Genomic DNA, 21,559 nt, shown 5'->3' with positions numbered 1-21,559 from the left:
TGTATAAATAGGCACTTGGAAACCCCGTGACAGGATCAGTGCATTTTGCAGAGATATCGCTGTGTCACTTGACAGGTGGGCAAGCCAGAGCACAGAGCCAGGAGAGGGCTCATTCAAAGCTCAGCAGAGATTTGTGTCAGGGCTAGGAAAAGCGGGAGCCCAAATCCCCGGCTCCACCGCTAGCTTGGTCAGTAGCACCAGGCTCAAGGCACAAAGGCAAGAGCTGCCATCACTACATCACAAAAGCTGCTGCAGAGGATCTGCTTATGCAGGGCTGAGCGCAGCTCCCAGCCAGAACTGCCCTTGTCCTTGGGCAGCCTCCAAGGCCAAGGTGCCCACAGCAACTTAGCAGCTCTTATAGATGGGCAGTGCCAGGCTCCCAGCCCCCTGGGCTGATCTGGGGCTGGCTTCAKGTACTCTCACCTCTAGGTCCTGTGCTGCTTTTGTGGAGCTTTTCTGGAAAGATCCGCAGTTGGCGACGTGTGACTGAGAGCATCGTACTGTACTTAATGAAGGCAGTGCACTGGCTCCTGGGCAGCTGGTTTCATTTACTTCCCCTTTCATTTTAAATGGAAACCTTTGCCCCTATTATCTGACCTCTTCTTCTGTTGCAGTTAATTACATTAAAGCCAACTTCCCAAAGTTCAGGAATTTCCGGATCTACTTTGTTGCCTGCTGCTACGGGGAGAGTCTGCTTGGAATTAGGGCAGCCGCCTGCCGGGGACGGGGCGCGAGGCGGATCCCCTCCGTGAGCGTGACACCAGCGGCTGCTGCAGCCGTGAAACCGAGACACCTCTGTCGGCAGAGCTGGCCCCGGGCAGCTCCCCGAGGAGAGGGGCAGCCCGTGATTGCAGCACTTGACCTGGCAAGAGGAGAGAGGCAGGATGCTCCCTGCTCCCTGRGGAGGGACTGGCATCACCTGGGACTGTGCTGGTGACCACCACCACCAGCATCACCTAGGACCATGCTGGTGACCACCACTGTGCCAGGGCTATGCTCCTCACCAGACAGTGCAGTGGATGACCAGCAGTGTGCAAAGCCGTGAGCTGGCACGGCTCATCTGCTCCTGGAGATGGGCTGCTGATGTTTTCACGAGAGCCCATCGCCTGGACACAGCCTCGGAAGTCACCGTGCTCTGAGCACAGCATCTCTGCACCCCTGGCCTGCACTCCGGCATGTGCACTCACGCTAGCCATGCACGCTGGCATTTTTAGAGATCTGCCACCTAACTAAAAGCGAGGCACAGACGGCCACTGCCTCGTGACCATCTCCATCCGGACCTTGGGCACGTCTGTGCCAGAGGAAGTGTCATCCAAACCAAGCCCTGCAAAAGCACTTTGAGCTGCATCACATGTGCCCACGTAGCATTACACAAGGGTTTGCCCATAAACCTTGACAAAGCTCAAGTTCTGCTTGCCCCATTGGGGGAGAAAAGAGCAATACAAACTAAGGAGTGTGCACAGGAAAGGGACTGAGGCCCAGCTGCTGCTTTGAGCACACAACATGTCTCCAGCACGTGCAAGGACACCAAGCTCAGGAGCAAAGCTGGAGGAAAGCTAGAGCTGTGGGAAGATTTCTGAGCAGGGGAAAAGCGCATCCAAAGACCAAGGGGGTCCACAATAAGCTGAACATTTGCTTATAACCAAACAAAACAGCCTAAATAATGGGGGAAATGCCAAAAATTTTCTGAGCCACTGTCGGTCCCACCTGCCCCACCCGCCTTCAGTGGAAATTCCCTGAGCGTTTCTAAGCCATTCACACATCCCCATCCAGCAACACATTACTTCTGAAGAGGGAGGCACACATGCTGAGTTACATATGTAAGTGAAACCATACTGGGAAAGGCTGGCAAGCCTGCTTATTTACACCCGGTGTCACTTTTCTAGCAGATATAATTCACAAAAAGAGCGATCAGTTGTGCGTTTTCACACAGAGAACAGGGATCCCTGCAAAGTATTCCCTTCTCGATTCCCCTTCTGGATCAGGCACAACCTTTTCAAAGGAACAACAGATTTGACAAATTTATAACCAATATCCCAAGAGAAYGTTAGGGGTTTGGAACAGAAACGTTCATACTTCAAGTTAGACAGCGGTTCAGTTTCCTGCTAATAATTTTCTTCTTGGATACAAAGGAGCTTGTTTTGTTTTGTTTTGCTGTTTGGAGCAGAGGGATGAGACACTGTTTTGACATTTATTCATAAACAGAACAGAAGCCCAGATTGCAGCGGTGGCCATTGCTGCTCCTCACCGCTGCTCTGGGCTCCAACGCTCCGGCACCAGAGCCCTGGGCTGGGGGAGGCTGCTCAGAGGTGTCAGTGGGAAGGATTCAAGGAGCAGCTCCATGTGCTGCTGCCCCACATGGGGGGCTGCATGGGCACCGTGTTGGCACAGCCACCCACACTGGCCCTTTCCCCCATCCCTTACCTAAAGGTCTCAACGCGGCCATGCGGTGCAGTTTCCGCATGCCCTCGGACGCAATTCCATGCACGAAGCCTGGAAGTTTGTTCCTTCAGCTCATCCAAGGGCTTGGCCCAGCCATCAAGCCCTTTTTCAGAAAGCAAATTCCTGGACTAAGTAAATGCGATCAGCACATCGTGTAATCATGAAAAGCAAGCTCCCAGCTGAGACATAGATCATAGTTGCACAGCGTGAGCCTGTAAGCAACACGAATCCCGCTCCAAACRCTCTGCTACCCCTCTGCCCCCTCGGCATCCAGCGAGCGCAGACAGCCTTGATGAGCAGCAGCCTTGCCTGGTGCTGCCGCCCGCCCGCCTCGGCCACGGGGCAAGGTTTGCACATCCCCTCCTGGTATGGAGCCTCCTGAGGGAGGAGCACAGCCCCTTTTACATCCCTAAACAGCACAGGAGGGAGGAGGCACCCCGCAGAAGTCCTCCTTCCCCATCCAGGCAGCGCGTTATCTCCAAGCGCTGCTTTATCCCCATGAAGTCGTTCCAGGCAGAAAGCAGGAGGAAGGTGGAATACCTACTGTTGCCAGGTAACAGCATCCACGGCGCTGCCGGCCACCTTCATGAACCTGCGGRAAACAGAGCAGGAAATCATGAGACCCGCCTTGTCCATGAGCACAAGGAAGGCTGGAAGCAAGGGGTGCTCGCGCCGCTGGTTGTAAGCCACAGGGTGATGAAGACCAGTTCTGTGCCCATGGCATTGCCAGAGCCTCTCTAGCTAAACCTTCGTGTCCTCAAATGCAAAGGATAACTTGTAATTAATGCAAGTGCTCACGGTAAGCACAGCTGAACATGAAGGAAGGGAATTCAGTCCCAGCAAAGGCTCTGAGCAGGGGGGCACAGGTCTCTGAGCACAGGATTTCAGGGACAAGATCTTCAGGTTTGTACTTCACAGCTCAGCTCTTAGTATAAATTAAATAAAAAAACTTAAATGTCCATTTGAAAAGGAGGCACGACATGCACTTAAGCTCTTTCTTGCCTAGACTTACAAGCATATTGGAAAGAATCATGGCGAATAAATGCAGCAAAGCTTTTAGATGCAAAGATGCTCCCTGTAGCCCAGGAGTCTCTGACCATTAGGGGTGGGAGAAGGCTGGACAAACATTGGGATATGCTCACCTTGTCCTTGTGCTCCTTCCTGGGCACTGGAGACTCATGAGATTCTGCCTAGGTGGACTTTTGGTTTGACCCATTTTTATGAGTAAACCCAGCACTTCCCTACCCAAAGTCAGTGGGTTGTGTGTACGTGTCAGCCTGCAATCCAACCACCTGGGAGATAACAGATCTCCTCCAGAGATCCACATCTGAGCTGGAACTGAGGTACACAAGAGTATCTGCTTCCACCTCGGATACCAAAAGCAAAGCAATTCCTGATCTTCGGGACTGTGACAACCATCACAACTGCAGCCTCTGGCATGGGCTTGCTGCCATCCAAGACAGCCCATCCACATCTCCCTGGCCCAGCAACCCAAACCACAATCCAAACCACACTCTGGAAAACTCAGACTTACACAAGTAAACAAAACCAGTTGCTSTACTCTTACAGATACTTAGGAAAACAGACATAAAACACAAACACACATCAACTGTCCTGGCATGCTTTCCTTGTTCAGTAGCCGTGTAGCTGATGTTGCATTTTAGATGCTATAAAGCATGCGTGTGACGGGAGCCGCTGGTCTGATCAAGTGAACATGATGAGAAAGAAATCGATGCCGCGCTGTCTCCGGCCACCCTTCAATGCGCAGAGACCCTGAGAGGGCAACACTCATCACAGGGCTGTCGTGACTCTGCTGAGCRCTGCACCAAGGCGCAAGGACGAGGGTGGCACTGACGGGAACGCGCTGCCCTGACGGGGAGCTGCAGCTCCTGCAAGCCAGGCTGCCTTCGGGTAGGCAGGTGAGCAAGTTCCTAGGGGAATAAGTTGCTTTAAGTCAGGAATATGGGCTTCCTCAAGGGTGAGGGGAGAAGGATGGATGCTTCAGCAGAGAGGGTACCCTGGCCCACCTCCCCTKCCTGCAGCACTGATGCTGCTCTGGCAATAGGAGGGGAGGTTTTTACAGAGAGGYAATGCCAGTGTGATAGGAAAAAGCCGCACGTGAGCCTCTAATCAGATCTGAAACAAGAGCAGCAAACTTCAGGCTATATATAGCTTGGAAACAATCATTATGACTTCCAATTAATGATGATGGTCAATTATAGACTGGGACAAAAGGGCAGTTGGACCCTGTGAAGCATAAGAGGACACTAGCAAAGGCAGAGGCAATAAATCCCTGAGGACGGAGAAGGAAGAGATGCAATTAGAAATGGAAAAACAATAATAYGCTGTAAAAGGCAGCAGCCTTGATGAATCCCCAGGATTCTGATGCCCAGTGTTATGAATTTCAGTTCCCAGGCTATCTCAAAAAAACTTTTTGTGTCTCTCTTGAGGGATGGGCCTGGGAGCCAGCAAGAGGGGTGGTTTTGTGAAAAGTCCTTCACCAACCACCYGCTGGGAAAACAGCCCAGATGGTCAATACTGGAGTCAGGACCAGACCCTGGGACACCTGTGGCTCTCCAGCATGTGCCACCGGTGTCTAGGATGCTAGGTCAAGCACTTGGCCTTACCCATGGGGTCAGGGGTGTCCTGCAGCCCTGTGGTGGCCTTGAGAGCTTCATCTGGGGCTTCCCTGCATGGCTCTGACTTGCACAGATCATTGGGTTCCAAGGTAAAAGATGGTTTTGCAAATGCTGCTATGGAAAGTGCACCAAGTAAGGCTGCTCTTCTACCAAACTCAATATGCAGAAGCATCTCAAATGGATCAAACAAACAAACAAACCATCTAGCTCCCAGGTTTAAAATTCTCAACACGGGTTGCTGGCTAACAAATAGCTACACTTATGCAGTATTACGCAGGTCGAGACTAGTAAAGAAAAGTCCCCGGCTTGCTTCATTTTCTTCTATGGTCTAGGTAAGAATGACACGAGCTAGATCTAATCATTTTCAAATTTTATTATAAAAGATCATATCTAGCTCAATTTTTCATTTCTGTGGTYGTTTTTTCTTTTGCCTGAACTGAAATTTCTACAAATCAAGGTTCAGAAATTCCTGGCAAAACTTCAGGTTTGGCCTGGAATGATGGAGCTGTGCCTGGAACATCCAGGAAAACATGGGCAATGGTCTCTACCCTCCAAAGGGAATCTAGATCGGCTCAATATCCAGCAAGGGGTACTACAAGCCTAAGAGATGAAAGACCAGGGCAGGTGGAGACTACAGTGATGCACAGGTATTTAAATATCCTCAGCCCAGGAATACAGATGTTTTAAATTCCTTTATTCATGTAGCACCTGCACTGCTTGAACCACAGACTTTTAAGGCCAGTGAAGATCAATACAATCCCGCCGTCTGGTTAGCGCTGGCACATTTTTATCTGGGATTTCCTGGACTGCACGATGTACTTGCATGCAGTGCAGCCCAGGCAGAGTAAACCAGATGCTTCCGGGAAGGATCGGATCCCCTGCACATGTGCTGCGCAGATGGTCCATGCTGGTGCAGTAAATCTGACATTTTCCTATATGTTGGCCCTATTCTGTGAGCCCTAATCTATTATGCAATGCATGTGCAGTAAATCCACAGCCTGAGGACAGCGGGATGAGCACAGCCTGTGCCATGCAGGCGTTGTGTGCCAATACTGTACCCCTGCCCCGCAATTCAGAYGCATGGCCACCCCCAGGGTGCTGCTGCTCCATATCCGTGGCTGGACTTCCATATATCTGCAGTCCAGGAAAATCCAAAAATCCTCAAATTCTGATGGGACAGAATTTCTAGGTAAACCAAAACACGTCAGGAGTTGTGTGAAGGAGCAGGAGCTCTGATTAATAATTGTGCCACTAAAAACCAGGCAAAGACCTTAAGTTGAGCTCTGTCCATCTCCTTACCGTGCTGCTTCCTGCATGCCAGCATGCCACTGTTAATATTATTGCTTGGAGGGGTCATGTCCTGAACTAGAACTGAGGCCCGACTTTGCCTTTAAATAGCAGTGAGAAAAATGCATTTAAGGTTGGATCAGTCACCCAAAGCAGAACGCAGCCCAGCCCCAAAAATGGTATCACTGGTGTGATGCATGGGACAACATGCCACAGGTCAGGAGCTAGCTGTGGAAGAGAGGGAAGGGAGGAACTGGGACAACGCAGGATGGTACTAGCACCAAAAATTCTGCATGGTGAAGTCATGGCTCCGATTTGACCTCTTGCAAGCCTGCAAAGGGTCTCCCTTAGTCACATCCTTCAAGACCATAACTTTCATTTGAGTGTGGACACATCTCTGAAATAGATCTTTTGTCTTGACTCAACGCTTGCTAACCATGGAGCATCTACTGTAACCTTAAGCAAATTGCTCCCATGCTTAATTAGCCTCCAAGTATGTTATTTCTCATCTAAATGTATCTGGCTTCAGCTTCCAGTCATTGGAACTTCCTAGGCTCATTCCTGATACATTAAAGAGCCATCTGCATTTGGAAATCTCTTTCCCATGAAGGTAATTGCAGACTGTCATCCTTTAAATATATACATATATATTTTTTAAAAGCGATCCTGCTAGAAAGAATGCAGCTGCACAAGGGAGACAAATCACCACCGTGCAGGCTCCCAGATGGTTCAGCACTAACTACTGGGTGCCCTCTTCTCTGCAAGACTGGGGCCAGTGCCAGGTGCAGAAGAGAGCCYGTTCCTGTTTGCATTTACTGTTTTGCCCATGCTGCCTTTTTAGTATTAACCTATCAGTGCCTGGACTCGTGAACCACGTGCAAGCGCACAGCTTTCATCCCAAGCCCAAATATCCGCCCAAGAAACCGAACAAACTGAGAACGGAAAGTTGCTGCATTGACTATGATGGGGAAAAGCTCTTCAATGCAAGGTGTTCTGAAGAGCAATCAAATATCTGCAGCAGTATTCAAAGACTCTACTTTAAAGACTTTACTTATCCTGATTAATGCAAACTGTCTGACCTGTAATGCTGGTTTTCAGACAAGGATTCCACTGCAGGAGAGCAGCTCCTGGTAAAGTCTATCTAGAAATTTGCTGCAATATTGTATTCTCTTTCTGCTCACAATACCTTACTTCAAYAACATGAATTATTTTAAGACTGCACAAATTCTGTAGCAAATTTTAGATCCTCAAGGGACTATATATATTAATAACATATATTATTATATATTAGACTGATCAAGGAGGTCAGACTTAGATATTGATGTRTTTTGGGAAAATAAGGAAGGTGGGAACCCTAGAAAAACCATTCACAGTATCTAAGATATAAATATACATTTCTCCACATCCGGTAAACATAGAACAATGATGTCCTCCCTATGYGTCCTAACAGAGTAGTGAGTAGATGAATTTGCTCTCCCTCTCATTAGCCCTTTTGTAGAAACGCATCTTCTTGTGCTGTTAAAGTAAATTGCCTGGAAAAGCAAAAGTCATCGTGTTCCCTTTTCTGAGCATCATCATGTGAGCACTGTTCTAACGGGGAACTGTATGGGCACCCAGCCTTTAAGACAACGGGGAGGCACAGTGCTTCCTGGCTACCTACCCAGTTTGGTGGTCTGCACTCTAGAAACTCTGAAGGTTGCATTTGGACCATGATTTTGGATTACCTTTGATTTTTTTTCCATTAACAGTTATGTAGTCCATTTCTGAACATGCTTCTGGCCTCCACAATATTGTGTGGCAATGACTTTACGGTGTAATCATATGCCATGTGAAAAAAAAACTTCTTTCAGTTTACTTGTATAATTCATCAATTCACTAAATTCATTAATCCAGATTACTTTCTGCACTGTGGGAGATCCACCGTTTACAAGCTCATGGGTCTTGGTAATCTTCCCTCTCAGCYGTCTCTTTTCTAAGATGAAAAGGCATAGTCTTTTTAATATTTTATCATATAGAAGACATCACATAGCTCTTGCAYATCCTGGGCTTCTCTTRCTGTAACTTTCCCAGTTCTACTACWCTTCYGAGASTAAAAAATCAGGACTGTAGATAGCGATCAGGATGAAGCTATACACTCCCATGGGTGTGCTTTTACCCATTTTGCTCTTCCTATACAGGTGAGAGTGATTTGGGCATTCCAGCCCAAAGGTCTCTAATAACAATTATGTTAACCCTTTTCTCCTGAGAGACTGATAACTATAGTCCTCTGTTTATTCCTCAGATCCTTGAGCCTGCTATATAAGCAGCTACCAAATACCTTACCACACTTTTCACTATTTATTCCAATATATTTACGATTGTATTCGTGCATAGATCCAATGCTATCTTAGTCTGAGTTTATGCTGCCATGGTCTTCTGCCTGGCTGAGAAGTGGGGCACAAGGAGATGGGGTAAAGGCTTTGCCCCGTGGCAAGGGGACCCCTGAAGACCCTATTGCTGGTTGATTTGTGACTTCAGTGGGGCCCACGACCCAAAGTGCCTGTGCTGCACCAACAACTATCAGGCTACTGCAAACACAAGTGCCCCCCCAGAGGCAAAACCTTGACACTTTTTAGTGTGCARTGGCAAAAACTAGGCCACACTGGCCAAGGAGCAATAGATATTGAGAGTCCCCAAGCAAGTCTTCCTGGATATGTCAGCCTACTTTGTACCATATCTTGTGAGTTTTCACACTTGTTAGCATCTCTCCTTCCTAATATCTTTCCCTCACATTTCTTCTCTTACAGCACTGACTCTGCTGATGCATTAACATTTGTGGCTGATTCTTGATCTGCTGTTAAAATCTATGTCAATTCCTTAGAATCCTGCAATTTTTTCCCCAAGCAAATAACTCCGCACTGTTCTGGGATGCTTGTGCCCGCAGACACACTAGGTAGCAAACACAGCCTGCTCTCCAACAACTCAGGCTACATGGATGGTCTAATTAACACCTCATCAAACCCCACTGTTAGTTGTGCCTGGAGAAGTTCCCTCTTGCACCTGTGCATTCACAGGACACTGTTTCTCACCTCCTGCACAGCAGGCCACAGCCACTGGAGCAACATCTCTGCAGAGCCTGTCTGCTCACCAGCAGCAGCGGTCCTGGTCTGCTCTGCAGGACTAACTCGTGACACAACTTTGCTGGGATCTGTGGATGCTCTGAGCCGTTTCAATGTGCAGGGCGAYGCCAGAGCTTGGGAGCAATAAACATGCAGCTAGGGGTGTGCAAAGCCCCTGCCGTGGTGCTTCGGGCAGGGCTGTCTGCAGGCAGAGAGGGCTGAGCTGTGCTGTCATGAGCAGAGGGCTGAGTGTTTGCAGAACAGGCTACACGGGAGAGAGCTTTTACTGCTCCTCTCATCCTCCAGCTTCATGCTGATGGGATCATCCAGCTCTCAGTGTATCCTGCCCTCTGCCACGAGGGTGTTACCAGAAAATGCTTAGAATTCACCCAGGACAAATTCAGTACAGCAGTCAGCTTGCCTGRGAGACTAAGGAGCAGAAAAGGGTCATTTCAGAGCTTTCTGATGTTTTCAAGTGAACAGACCAGATAGGACCCAGTTTGACCCCTGACACAATCCGAGTGTCACATCTGCATTAGGTTGTACCTGGCTGTCTATAGACCACTCTCCCCTACGTTGGCCTCAACCTAAGTCAGAGTGTGCCTCTATGGGACACAGATCTGCCAAAGCCAGGAGGTGGCAGGAGCCTGTTGTGTCCATCTGTGTTTGCACCAAACTCCACAATCTTCATCCTACTGCAAGCTCTGCATAGATTCCTTATCTATGGATCACGGTAGCATCACAGACTGCTACTAGGAGCACTTCCCTAGTTCCTTCTACCCTCTTCTGTCTGAAGCTCATCTAGGGTCTCAGGAGGCATGTGCTGGCTGTGAAAGCCCCAGGCACTTCTAGGTGTCGTCTCACTGACCAGTCTGGCGATGCTGCTGGAAAAAGGCAGACAGTTCTCAGTAGCACTAGCTGAGAATACTGAAGAGGCCTCAGGGAGCTGCTGGGAATAAAGCTCATGCTGTAAAGTAGCTTAGACACTAAGTTTTATTTCTCTATCCTTTCCTGACTCTGTTTCCAAATACTGTAAATGAATGTTTAACCCTTTGTCTTGATTTAATCAGACTTATTCCTCATCTTTGCACCTTATCTGGTAATAACATCGTCTTTAGAGGGGAAGAAAAACAGCTTGTTTCTCACAGGAACTCGTGGCCTGTTAGGTCATGGGAGCATGTGCCAYTCATGAAGTGCTGCAGCCTCCAGAGCTTGGGGTGCAGGTGTGCCTGGTGACAMGAGGTGCCTCCAAAGGAGGTAGAAGCACCCATGGAAGAGCATCACCTCAGCAGGCAATGATGGCTGTGGGGAAACAGCACAGAGCTTAGAGAGCATGCAGACTCATTACAGTTCTTGCAAAACTACCTTCAAAGTGGCATGGGATTCTGGAGAGCCCCCACCACCCTGTCTGTGTGGCTGTTCAAAGCCATAGCTCTGACCTACTCTCCCGTTCATTCAAAATGACATTTCTGTCAGACTTAGGTCTCACATCAGGGATCATTTGTCAATCCAAGTGCAGCTTTGAAACATGGAGCCACCAGATCACTCATGGCCATGACAATTCAACATCTCAACCCCCTTCTCTGGGGACCAGACTTTGACATGTGAAGCGCAAAGTAGGATTTCCCTTTCTCTGAGGGTTTCCTGGCTCTCCTCCCTGTGGTCCTCCTTACTCAGCCTGCCCCTCTGGCACTAACAGATTTCCTGCTGATCGAGACCACTGCAACCTTACCAACCCCAGGAGCTGCAGCTAGCGATGTGCTCCTCACAGAGACAGCAAGTGACATTGGTGACACAGGCGTTAGCCGTGGTGTCAGCGTAGAGCTGTTGTTCCCTCCACCTTCTGTCAGCGTGAGGGATCCCAGTGTCACAGCTGGTTAAACCCTCTTTATGGTCTCTCAGTGCTGTTGCAGCAGAGCTGAGAATCTGGCCCTTGCTCTCTGCCTGCCTCCCCGGGGACAGCATCAGTGTGCTGCTTATTGTTTCTGCCAGATCATTCRTGCAGATGTTAATGAATGCTAGACCCAGCTTTGCTCCCAGCAGAGTCCCTTGCACACCTCCCCCTGCCCGGCTCCGTGCACTGGAGTTTCTGTTTACAGTCCTGCAGGGAATTTCCCCTCTGTTGGACAGTATTTGAGCCCGCACAGTCTGAATTCCTTTGCTGCCACCAGGCTCCCACACCTCACTTGTTGCTGTAGCTGTCTTGTGTCACATCCAGGTGTCCCACTCCATCACTGTCACGATCCCTTCTCCAGGCTCTTCTCTCTGGCCTCCCCAAATTCAAGGTCTACCAATTCTCCCACCCATTACTTTAAGCATATAAAAAGCAAATCTATCTTCCAGCATTTCAGGCAATTCCTGCATATTATTTTTCATCTACKGGACTGGACAAACCAACCATGAAGCTAAAACTCATAGCGCCAGTATCACCACCAGAACCTGCATTGATTTTGATTGAGCTGCCTTGGTTGGAGCAGCATCAMGCCATTAAAAGGTACTAAGTAACATTGAGCTAGGTAGGTGTTTCCTTGAGAGACAAAAGAGAGGAGGAAAGGGTATCTCCCAGACAGATCATAAACTCTAATGATGAACATTCAAATCTTCGTGCCACAAATGGAAAAATAGCTAACTCAGAATCAATGGGTGCCACCATCAGCAGCAGCACTATGGCAATGGCTCTGCTCCACACATCTTCCCCTCATCYGCAATGCTTGTCACAGCAGGAAGGGGGCAGAGTGCTCGGCCTGTGAAAGAACTAGCTATGATCTCTCCCTTCACACAGGTAAGAAAGGCATGGGGAGAAGAAAGTACCAAGTGGGAACACCAAAGCTATTTGTCCAGACACTTCCAGGTCCCATTCCCAAGGGAATGAGTGAACCTGCTGTTTGCATCTTCTTAATTACTTGCCATTCCTTGTTTTGCTGTGATGAGAGCAGCATGAGATATATTCTATTAAYACATGTGGAAAGAACGTCTTCTCACTATAAAGCTCCTGCTTTAAGGCAACAGTATGGAGAGTGCTACAGCACTAAAGTGTTCACCTCTGTTTCCCCACTCTCCTCCCAATGCACATGGGCYACTGCTTCCTTCCATCTTAGGCTGTTGTCACCAATGAAGGACTCAGACACATCGACACAAGTAAACGGTGCCAGGACCCACCTCCTGGCCCCCTGAAGCCAGGAGGCATGCAGCAGCCTGCACCCACACCACTGACTGTACCTTCAGAATCCAAGGAGGTGGCCACCTCCCACATGTGTATTGAGAAACTCTGGAAATGCTTGGAGGACAACTAAYCTGGGTTAGTTGGCCCAGGCCAAAACCACGCCAGGGAACTCTGCAAATATTTAGCAGCACGGGTGATCACGTTCCCGAGCTCAGRTTCTGGTGCTTAGTTAACTGACCCATACAGACTCTTACTTGCCTGGCACCCATCGCAGGGATGGAAGTTGAGCAGTGAAGAAACAARCAAAGATCAGGTTGACCTTCTGGGATGGGCATCTATTTCAGGAGACATTTTGATTCTCTCATCTTTTCTTGATCCAAATAACATTACTTACCCTTCCAGGAGAGCGATGACATTTTTCCTGGGCCTCCCAATGTTTGGCCCATAGAGGTTTGCTCTGGAATAAGTGCGGATAAGCTGCAGCAGGCTCCTCAGCTGGATGTAGTCCTTCCCCAGCTGGCTGCCGTTCACCGAACGGCCAATTAGAGTCCGATAGTTATTGGGCTCTGGGAAAGTAAAAATAGACAAGGGAGGCTTGCCAGCTCAGCTCCTCCATCCCCATTTCCACAGGGAGACACACAGCTCACGTGCTGTCGCACAGCTTGAGCTCARCACCGAGCTGCCTGGCTGCTCAGTGGAGGAGCAGAAGGCAACCACTGAAGGAAGGGATGAGGGTCATTGCTCCCGCTCCATGACTAGCACGGTGCTCCATTTGCAGAGCCRTGCTGAGATGGTGAGATAGCACCTCTTCCTTTGCTGCATTTATTGTGGCCTGGGTGAGGAACATGCACCTTGATCTCACCCTCCACCAGGTCCACCTGTTCCCCAGGTATTGCAGCTGCTGTAAAGTCCATGGTGCTTCTGATCAACTCATCCCAGAAACAACCATGTCCAGTACCCAGGCAAGCAGAAGCATTTCACATGCTTAGAGACAACCAACAAGACATCCAGCTGAAGTGCTACCACACGCTAGGTGGCTCTTAGAGACTGTGTTTCCTTCTAAAAGGGATCTTTGAACCTTTCTGAGTCAACACTGGCAAGATATCTTTGGTTTTGCAAAGCTCTTACCCCAAAGGGAATACCTTTCTATGGGAGTGAGTTACATTCCTGTGGCTCTCTGTTTCCCACACTCACCRTTGCCCAGCTCCCAGGAGATGTTGTATTTCTTGCTGGCACTGTACTTCAACAGGCTGAGCGCGTTGGAGCTGTTCCAGGAGTTATTGGGATTTCTGCGCAGAGCATTCAGTGCAAAGATCAGGTGAAGGCCAGAGCAGTCAGCAAAGTTATAGAGTTTGTCTAGAGACCTGGCTGGGGAGAAACAAAAAACAGCTTGTAATTCAAATGAAAGCAAGTTCCATGGAGGTTCAAAAGATCCTGTCCATCAGACCTCAGCTTCTGTGCAGGTCAAATGCCATCCCTTCGACATCTGTAACCGCAGAAATCCGCCTGACCTTTGAAACCGGGATAGGATTCCAGTTGTGGGCTAAACTCTGTTCCAGCCTGAAACTTGGATACACTCCACCACTTTGTCAGAGATAGGGCCACGTTACCAGAGAAGTGACTTCATAACATCTCTTTTCATCTGCTCTTGGCAAGGAAAGTTCGGTCTTTCATGAGCTTACCCTACCTTGCAGCTCCTCCGGACCAGCTCTCTGCAGCGCTGTGTCCCAGGGGCAGGCTCTGGAATAGAGGAGCAAACGTGCAGCAGTGCCAGAGGCATCATCTGCCCTGGCACCTGCTGAGCTGCTGCCAGCGCATGGCGTGGCCACCTCTTCTGGTGCCCCGTGAGAACCTGCTCTCAGCTCCCAGAGCTCCACAGACAATAACAGCCAAAGAGCAGCAATAACCAAGAGGGTCTTCAAGACTTCCACTTTTCTCTCCACCAAGAGAGCTCTGGATTTATATCCAAGCTGCATAGCTCTGACTTGGATACCAATTTTCCATACGAGCCTTCCATTCATTTTCCCAGGCTCACGAGCTCTGCAAGAGCGGTGCTAACAGGCAGCACCGCTGCAGGATGACCATGCAGTGTTGGCCTCCAGGCACAGGAGGCTAGCAAGGACATCCAGGTTGTCCCCTGGGCTCTGCCATGTGCTTGTGGAGGGCTCAGGGCTCCACATGTGGCGATGGCCCCAGCTCAGCACACCTGAGCTCTGCTGCTGGGCCCTAAAGGGATGGTGAGCTCTTTGCTGGATTTGTACCATCCACTGGACCCAAAATTCCCCCAAATGTGATCACGGCAGCAGCAAGGCYATACTGGTATCTCCTTGGTGGGCACAAGGGCCCTTGTTCTGACTGAAGCAGGGGCCAAACAAAGAGTTATTTCACTCCTCAGCAAAGCAAAAAACTGCCCAAGTACTGCTGTGAGAGGCAAAACACTTAATGCTTTGCTTGCTTCAATCTTTCCTAAAAATTCRAAAGCAACCAAATGCCTGACGAGGCGAATGCCAGTGTTAGCAGGATAAGAGCTCATACTAAAGCAAGGGATGATTTAGTTAGAGGGTAATTAAACAACAGCGATGTTTTCAATCATCTATGCCTGCTGAGCTGCATCCCAGGACACTCCGCAAGCTTCCTGAAGCCGCCACAGGGACACAACCACTTAGCTTTGAGGAGCCATYGGGGATGGAGAGGTTCCAGAGGGCTGGAAAGGGCAGACGGAATGCTCCTCTTTCAAAAGAGGAGAAGGAGGCCATGGGGAATTACGGAGTAGGCAGATTAACTTCGGGCCCCAGAAAAATACTTGGACAAATAATCAGGCTGCTTGTCAGCACTTACAAAATATAAGGAGATGATCAACAGCCACAGGAATGTGTCAAGAACAAATCACTGCAACAATCTCATGACAGGAGAGCAGGGCTTGTGGACAGCAAAGTAGTAGTTTAGGCYTTAAACGTTGGTGTTTTTAGGGCTTTTGCCTCAATTTCATGTGATGTCCCTTCAGCAAGGGAGGCTGCCATGATCTAGACACGCAGTAAAGGCTGTGTGTGCTGAGAGCAATTACCAGCYGTTTGCTGCTCAGCTGAAGGGGCTGAGAGGTCTGTGCAGCTTGCTCTGAGTCTTCCTTACATATTTACCATAAAGTAGAGCACAGAAGCATGGAGGATACATACATCAGGCTTGCAAAAGCACCAGGGTGCTAGTAAGAAGGACAAGAGAAAGATGGAGGAGATTGAAAACTGGAGAAACAGGCTGAAAAGGAAGATGTAATTTGAGGAGGGAACTGGGGGTGCTAATCTAAGTACTCTGAAAAAAACAAAGGTCACAGAGATATTTTATGACAGCAGTCCTGTCTGTAAAGGCACAAGGTGATCTGGCTGCTGTGATCTGGGGGTGAATCTCCAGACAGAGACATCCAGTTTTAGGCATGTGGATGGAAACTGGAGACCCAGTGGCTCCAGCCAGAGACAACAGATGGAAAGGGGCAGGACAAGGAGCAAGGGGATGAGGACGTCTCCCAGCACCCAAGGCAAAGGGGGGAACGTGCTCTCCGTGCTGGTGGGATGCAGGATGAGCTGCAGCTCTGCAGTCCTGGTGTGCCCAGCAAGGGGACGCAGGGAGCCCCGCTCTCTACCCAGCACATCTACACAGCCAGGTTGGGGAAAATAAAGTTCTTCTTAAATCRGTGTTTCAGGAGGGTTAATGCAACACATTAACTGAATAGTTAACATTTAGTGGAATGCAGCAACGTCACGAGAAGCAGAAGAAAGGTGGAAAAAGCAGCTCCTAATCYTTTTACAACCTTTCTCTAAATATGACTGGAGGTTTCAGTGAAAAGTATCTGAGTTAGATTAATCTAATGTATTCATCCCAGTGGTTCAGGCACATTAGCTGGTTTTCTGGGTGATTAGTGGATTAGAGACAGATACAGTTACTTAATACTCATTTACTTTAGACCTCCAGGCAAAAGCTGTACTTGAAATGATAACTCTGTAAATAGGATAAGATAGAAGCCTAAATGACAACATGAAGACAGCAAAAAAAGTGCTACCTGCAGCTTCCCTTATAGGAATGAAACCTTTTTGCTGGTATAAAACAGTTCTAGTACTTCAGTACTACAGGAGGGGGTTTCGTTCATGTGTAGGGTTCTCTGCAATGGACTGGGAATTGATTTTCCATGCGTCTATGGGAGGAAAACAAGCTGCCTGTTTATCCCAGCGCAGGGCTGCCACTGCAAAGTTATATTTTCCCYGTGACGCTTTTGTTTCCATGCACCTGGACACCGAGATGCCACGTGCGTTTCGTGCTCTCCCACGGCTTTTCAAGCTGGAAATCCCTTCAACCAAAGGAAAGAGCCAGGAGAAAGGCACAGATGTCTCAAAGCTGCACATTTCCAGGATGCCAAGTGACCTGCAAACTGCAGCAACACCGCAAGGGGGTAAAAGTGCCACTGTCCCTAACCCTGTGTCACACGGGGTTGTTATCCCAGGCACCCTTGGAGAGAGGTTCCTCCAAGCCTGTTACAGTCTCCACTCAGGGGTCAGCCCCATTTGGTCTCCTTTAGCTGGGGCAGCTCTTCTAGAGAGCTGCCATGGAAGGGTAAAGCACAAAAAGCAGCGCATTTAGAAGACCTTGGGCAATCTCCAGCCACTCCACAAGTGCAAACTGGGCCAAAAGGGAACGTTATAAATATTTTAATGCCATAACTTGGGATGGCTGCACTACTTCTGTGTAATGAAAAAAATGAAGAATCGGGTATTATTAACAGCTGGCTAAAAATCACTTTGAATTCTGGATAATTGCTCTATTTTTTCTTCATCAAATGCAGAAAATCCTCCAGGAGCTTAACCTTTCTCCGATTAACAGATCATTAGGCTGGGCTTTCACAAAGCATTTCAATAGAAAAAGCCATTGTCGTACCAGAGTGAATCTTAATAAAGTAGAACTGTATTTAAAAGATATTCTCCTTTCTCCTTCTCCCCCTCTGCCTGGTGCAGAGATGCAGACTCACTGCCCTTGTGCCACCGACCTCACGGAGCAGGAAAAAGTCAAAAAAAAGAAAAAAAGAAGAAAAAAGAAATCTATATATATAAAACCAATAAGAAACTGTAATAAATCACCAGCCTCCGAGTATGCAGATGTGAAAACCAGGGCAGGGCTCCCAATTAACTATCACCCTATTGCATGGAACAGGGAGCAGGAAGCTGGATTCTTTCAGGTTTCTTCACCCAAGAAGGGCAAGCACCATGCTGGGGGCTGTAGATATGGGGACACTGAGATTTGTCTTCTCCTGCAATTGACTTAATATAGTTTTCAACAGACATTAAAGGTTTTTGTGGGGCCATCACCTTGCGAAGAGGGAGACAGAGGATTTGAAAATACAGACAGTACCTGGGAGGCTACAAACACTGGTGGAGCRCATGAGACCTTTTTTCTTCTTCTTTTTTACTGGGCTAAGTTTTAAAGTCATTCAAATGTACATGGCACTTCATTCTGTGGCATACCAGTGCAAAACCTGAGGCACGTTAAAATATCTTTGGTCATTTAAAGCAATTGGAAAGGCTTTCCAGTGGCAGTTAGTGAATTAAGGGTTAGAATATGGGGCTCATAAAGAACATCGTTGCCTGCCATTTGGTAAGAGGGACAGCTCAATAATTCCTGGGTTTGCAAACACTCCACACTAGTTATTCCACTTGAGGAATTTTGCCTTGGCAGGGATTTTGCTCAGCAGGAGCAGTGGAAATGCACGTGCACACCGAGATCCGCCCGCGGGCTGAGGGGTTTCTAGGTGGTGGGTACGGCCCGGCATGCCGGAGGCTTTCGTAACTCTGGGAAGGCAACCAGGAGAACGGGAAAGAAGAGTCTGTTCTCCCCTCGTCCCATCGTTGGCCACGTCAGCCTCGTACCTCCTTTCGCACTCTGCCTTGCRCACGCATGGCGTGCCAGCACGGAGGGGGATGGATGCCGTGGATCCCGGGCTGCGCACGGAGCGGGCAGCACATCCCGTGCTCCCGAAACGCCCCGGCTTAGCTGAGAGAAGGGAGAGGGAATTCAGAGACCAAGCAAATGCACAACAGATGAAATCTGTTGATAAAGCGAAGAAACGCAGCTCTAGGAATAACGATCTCAACTAATCACAGATATTGCTCGGCTCCGCGCTACCCATAAATCCTGAGGAACGCCTGGAGCGTCGGTGCAAACAGCTTGCTGCGCCTCTGCTCCAGCAACCGCRCCAGCGCCCAAGCCAGCAGCATCCCCGGCGCTGGAGCAGCCCACCGGAGAACGCCGAGGGAAGGCGTTGGGAAAGACCTGGCAAGAAGCAGCCGGCAGCCTGGGGAGGGCTTGGTAGGGAGGGARCAGAAAGGGTGGAACAGAGTGTTCAGATGGGGATGAGTAAGATGGGCGGGAAGGACCACAGATCGGGGAGAAAGGTGTTCCCACTTACAGAGGAGCAAGCGGGCACATGGAAAATGTATTTACAAACAAGCTGCCACCGTGGTCAGCTGAATCCCATTTGCACTGGCTCTCTAAGGGCTGAAAGTCCTCATAAAACTATGTGTGTGAGGCAAGGACTTATTCTTTTTATTTTTAAGCAAATAAATATGAATCAGAAGATCCGCAACGGGCAGTCAGGCTAACGCCAGGCCCATGGGACAGGCCTGCCAAGCTTGCTTGAAATCTTCCCATGGATTCCATTCCCAGTCACGGTAGGGTTTTGGACAGGAAAGCCAGACTCCACCATCCACAAATTGCAGTTTGAGCACCAAGAAGTAGCCTTCATGATCACYGCTAATTCAGACGACGAACAACATCCCATACCGTCAACATACAACACAAATTCAACTTGATCCACAAGACCATGGGAAGATTTTTCTATTCTCTCTGTGTATTAAGCTGTTCCCTCAGAGATGCTGCTTAAATTGAATTTTGAAGCTTTCTAGGCTACCAAGTAACCCACACAGTTGCTGGAAGTTGCGTTCTAATGATGACCATCCCAGCTGGGAAGCTGTTTGGTTTTAATTCAGTCTTCCGAAGCATTTTGCTATGCAGTAAAACCAYACCATGTAAAGATGCTTAAGAATTCCCAGGGAAAATTGCTGGCAGGAGGGAGCTGCCTGCTYGCCCCAGACAGACAGACATTTCACCTGAAATGCTCCCTCTACCTTGTCAAGCTCCCGGTATCTCCAGCAGCGGAGGGAGCTGCACTTGCATCCACCTTCCTGGCTCAGCCTCCTCCTTGCTTTCCTGGCAGGCAAATCCTGCTGGAGCTTCAGCACCCAAGCTCGGGCGAGCGCTTCCCAAGGCAAGGTGCAGTGCTGGAGGTCTGCTGCGAGCAGCAAGAAGTGCTTTGGCAGAGCCTAACGGCRCTATAGAAGAGGGATCTAGTTTAATCCCATCTGAAGAATACCTGAAAGTTGGAGGAACTGGCTTTAATACTGCCAGCCAGTAAAGAAATGCTGCGCGCTGTATGTTAATGAGAACCTGGACTTTACATCCAGATGGATGACAGATGAGGGATCTGGGGCTATTCCTCTTGGAGTATTGAGGGGGCCTTGTTGCAGGGGAATTATTGTCATCATCCCCGGTCTTTAAGCAGCTGAACATCAACCCTCAATATCCATTCAAGTCTTTAACTAGATTTTTTTTATGGCACTGCCAATCCAGAGGTGATTATGCTGACCACGTGAGCTAGGTTYAGTCCTTTAACACCACAGTACAGAAATAGCAGTCTGGGGGCTTGGTGTCAATCTCTCGCCAATAAGGAGCTTGGCTGGCAGCCACGGACTGTGGGCTGWGTTCCCAGCTGGCACATAACTTGGAAGACAACCACGAGGTCTGGGTTCAATATCCAATTGCTAAGGAGTCTGGCTGACAGCCTCATTTTTGTGGAATGAATCCCAAATTAATATAATGCTTTTGATACCAGACAAGGGGCATGGCCCCCTTCCAAACGCTGTAAGGGCTCAGATAAAAGCCATAGGCATTGGGTTCGGCGTGTAAAGGTATCGCGGCTGGATAACACTCAGGATTGGGCTAAATCCTCAGATGGTGAAAGAAAAAAAAAAGAAAATAGAAAAAAAAAGAGTCCCCAGCTCTGCCTTCACACAGAAAAGAGCTCAAATGAGCAGAATAGCTCTGTTTTCAATCCTTGCATGGTAAAGAGCTCACAGGACAGTAATGGTTTCTAGGAACAAGTGTAAATTGACATGGAGCTTCAGAAGAGATGTGGGATCTGGGTTCAATCTCCAAATGCTGTAAAGCCCAGATAATGGCCATAGGGGCAATTTCCAARCTCTCTGTTCCAGTCTGGTGCCTGGGAAGGAACTAAGATCACATTACATCTAAGAAAGCTGCTTTCTTGCACGGCATARCTTAGAGATTTAAGACTTTTCCACTTTTGGACCAGAGCAGAGCCATCATCCTCCTAAGTTTCTGCAGGAAACAGAGAGGCAGRGAGAGGGCTAAGGGTATGAGCAGAGCAGGGAGAAGATGACGATCATCACCTGCCCACGTGCACCTTGCTGGCCATCCCAAACCACTGGGCTATTGCCAGGATCATTACTGGGTTTATCTAGCCCTGGAAATCACTCCAAAGAAAATAAGGATGCAGCTCATCAGCATCCCAGCAGTGCTGCTGGGCATCCTCTGGAGGAGGCAGCGCATCCCTCTACGCGAGAGCAATAACTGACCTTGCTCCTTATCACTAATGCTGCTTGCACAWGGGATTACTGTGAAATATTCTGTAAATAAAATCACTCCTACACCCCCAGCTTGCTCTCAGGGTGCTTCCATACACAGTCAGGCTCTGTTGCTTAAAGCCATTCCACTCCATTTGAATTCCTTCAAACAAAATTTTAAAAAATATGCAAATATTTTTATGCATTTCTCCTTGAAAAGAATTCTTAAAATCTACTTCTGGACAYGAGACT

General features: G+C 48.7%; 1 protein-coding gene across 1 annotated transcript in view; it reads right to left on the bottom strand.

The window, feature by feature from the left end:
* Positions 1-21,559, bottom strand: part of HPSE2 (heparanase 2 (inactive)) — a 104,680-nt gene that overhangs the window by 19,527 nt on the left and 63,594 nt on the right. The window contains exons 4-6 of the mRNA XM_026050626.1: positions 13,824-13,997; positions 13,024-13,195; positions 2,987-3,034 (exon numbers count right to left, since the gene is read on the bottom strand). Of these exons, the coding sequence (XP_025906411.1) occupies positions 2,987-3,034; positions 13,024-13,195; positions 13,824-13,997 (394 nt within the window). The remainder of the gene's footprint in view (positions 1-2,986; positions 3,035-13,023; positions 13,196-13,823; positions 13,998-21,559) is intronic.

This window comes from Nothoprocta perdicaria, unplaced genomic scaffold, assembly GCF_003342845.1.
Source record: "Nothoprocta perdicaria isolate Ctin4 unplaced genomic scaffold, notPer1 scaffold_7, whole genome shotgun sequence".
In the NCBI taxonomy this organism is placed as follows: domain Eukaryota; kingdom Metazoa; phylum Chordata; class Aves; order Tinamiformes; family Tinamidae; genus Nothoprocta; species Nothoprocta perdicaria.
This window is presented reverse-complemented; position numbering and strand designations above follow the sequence as displayed.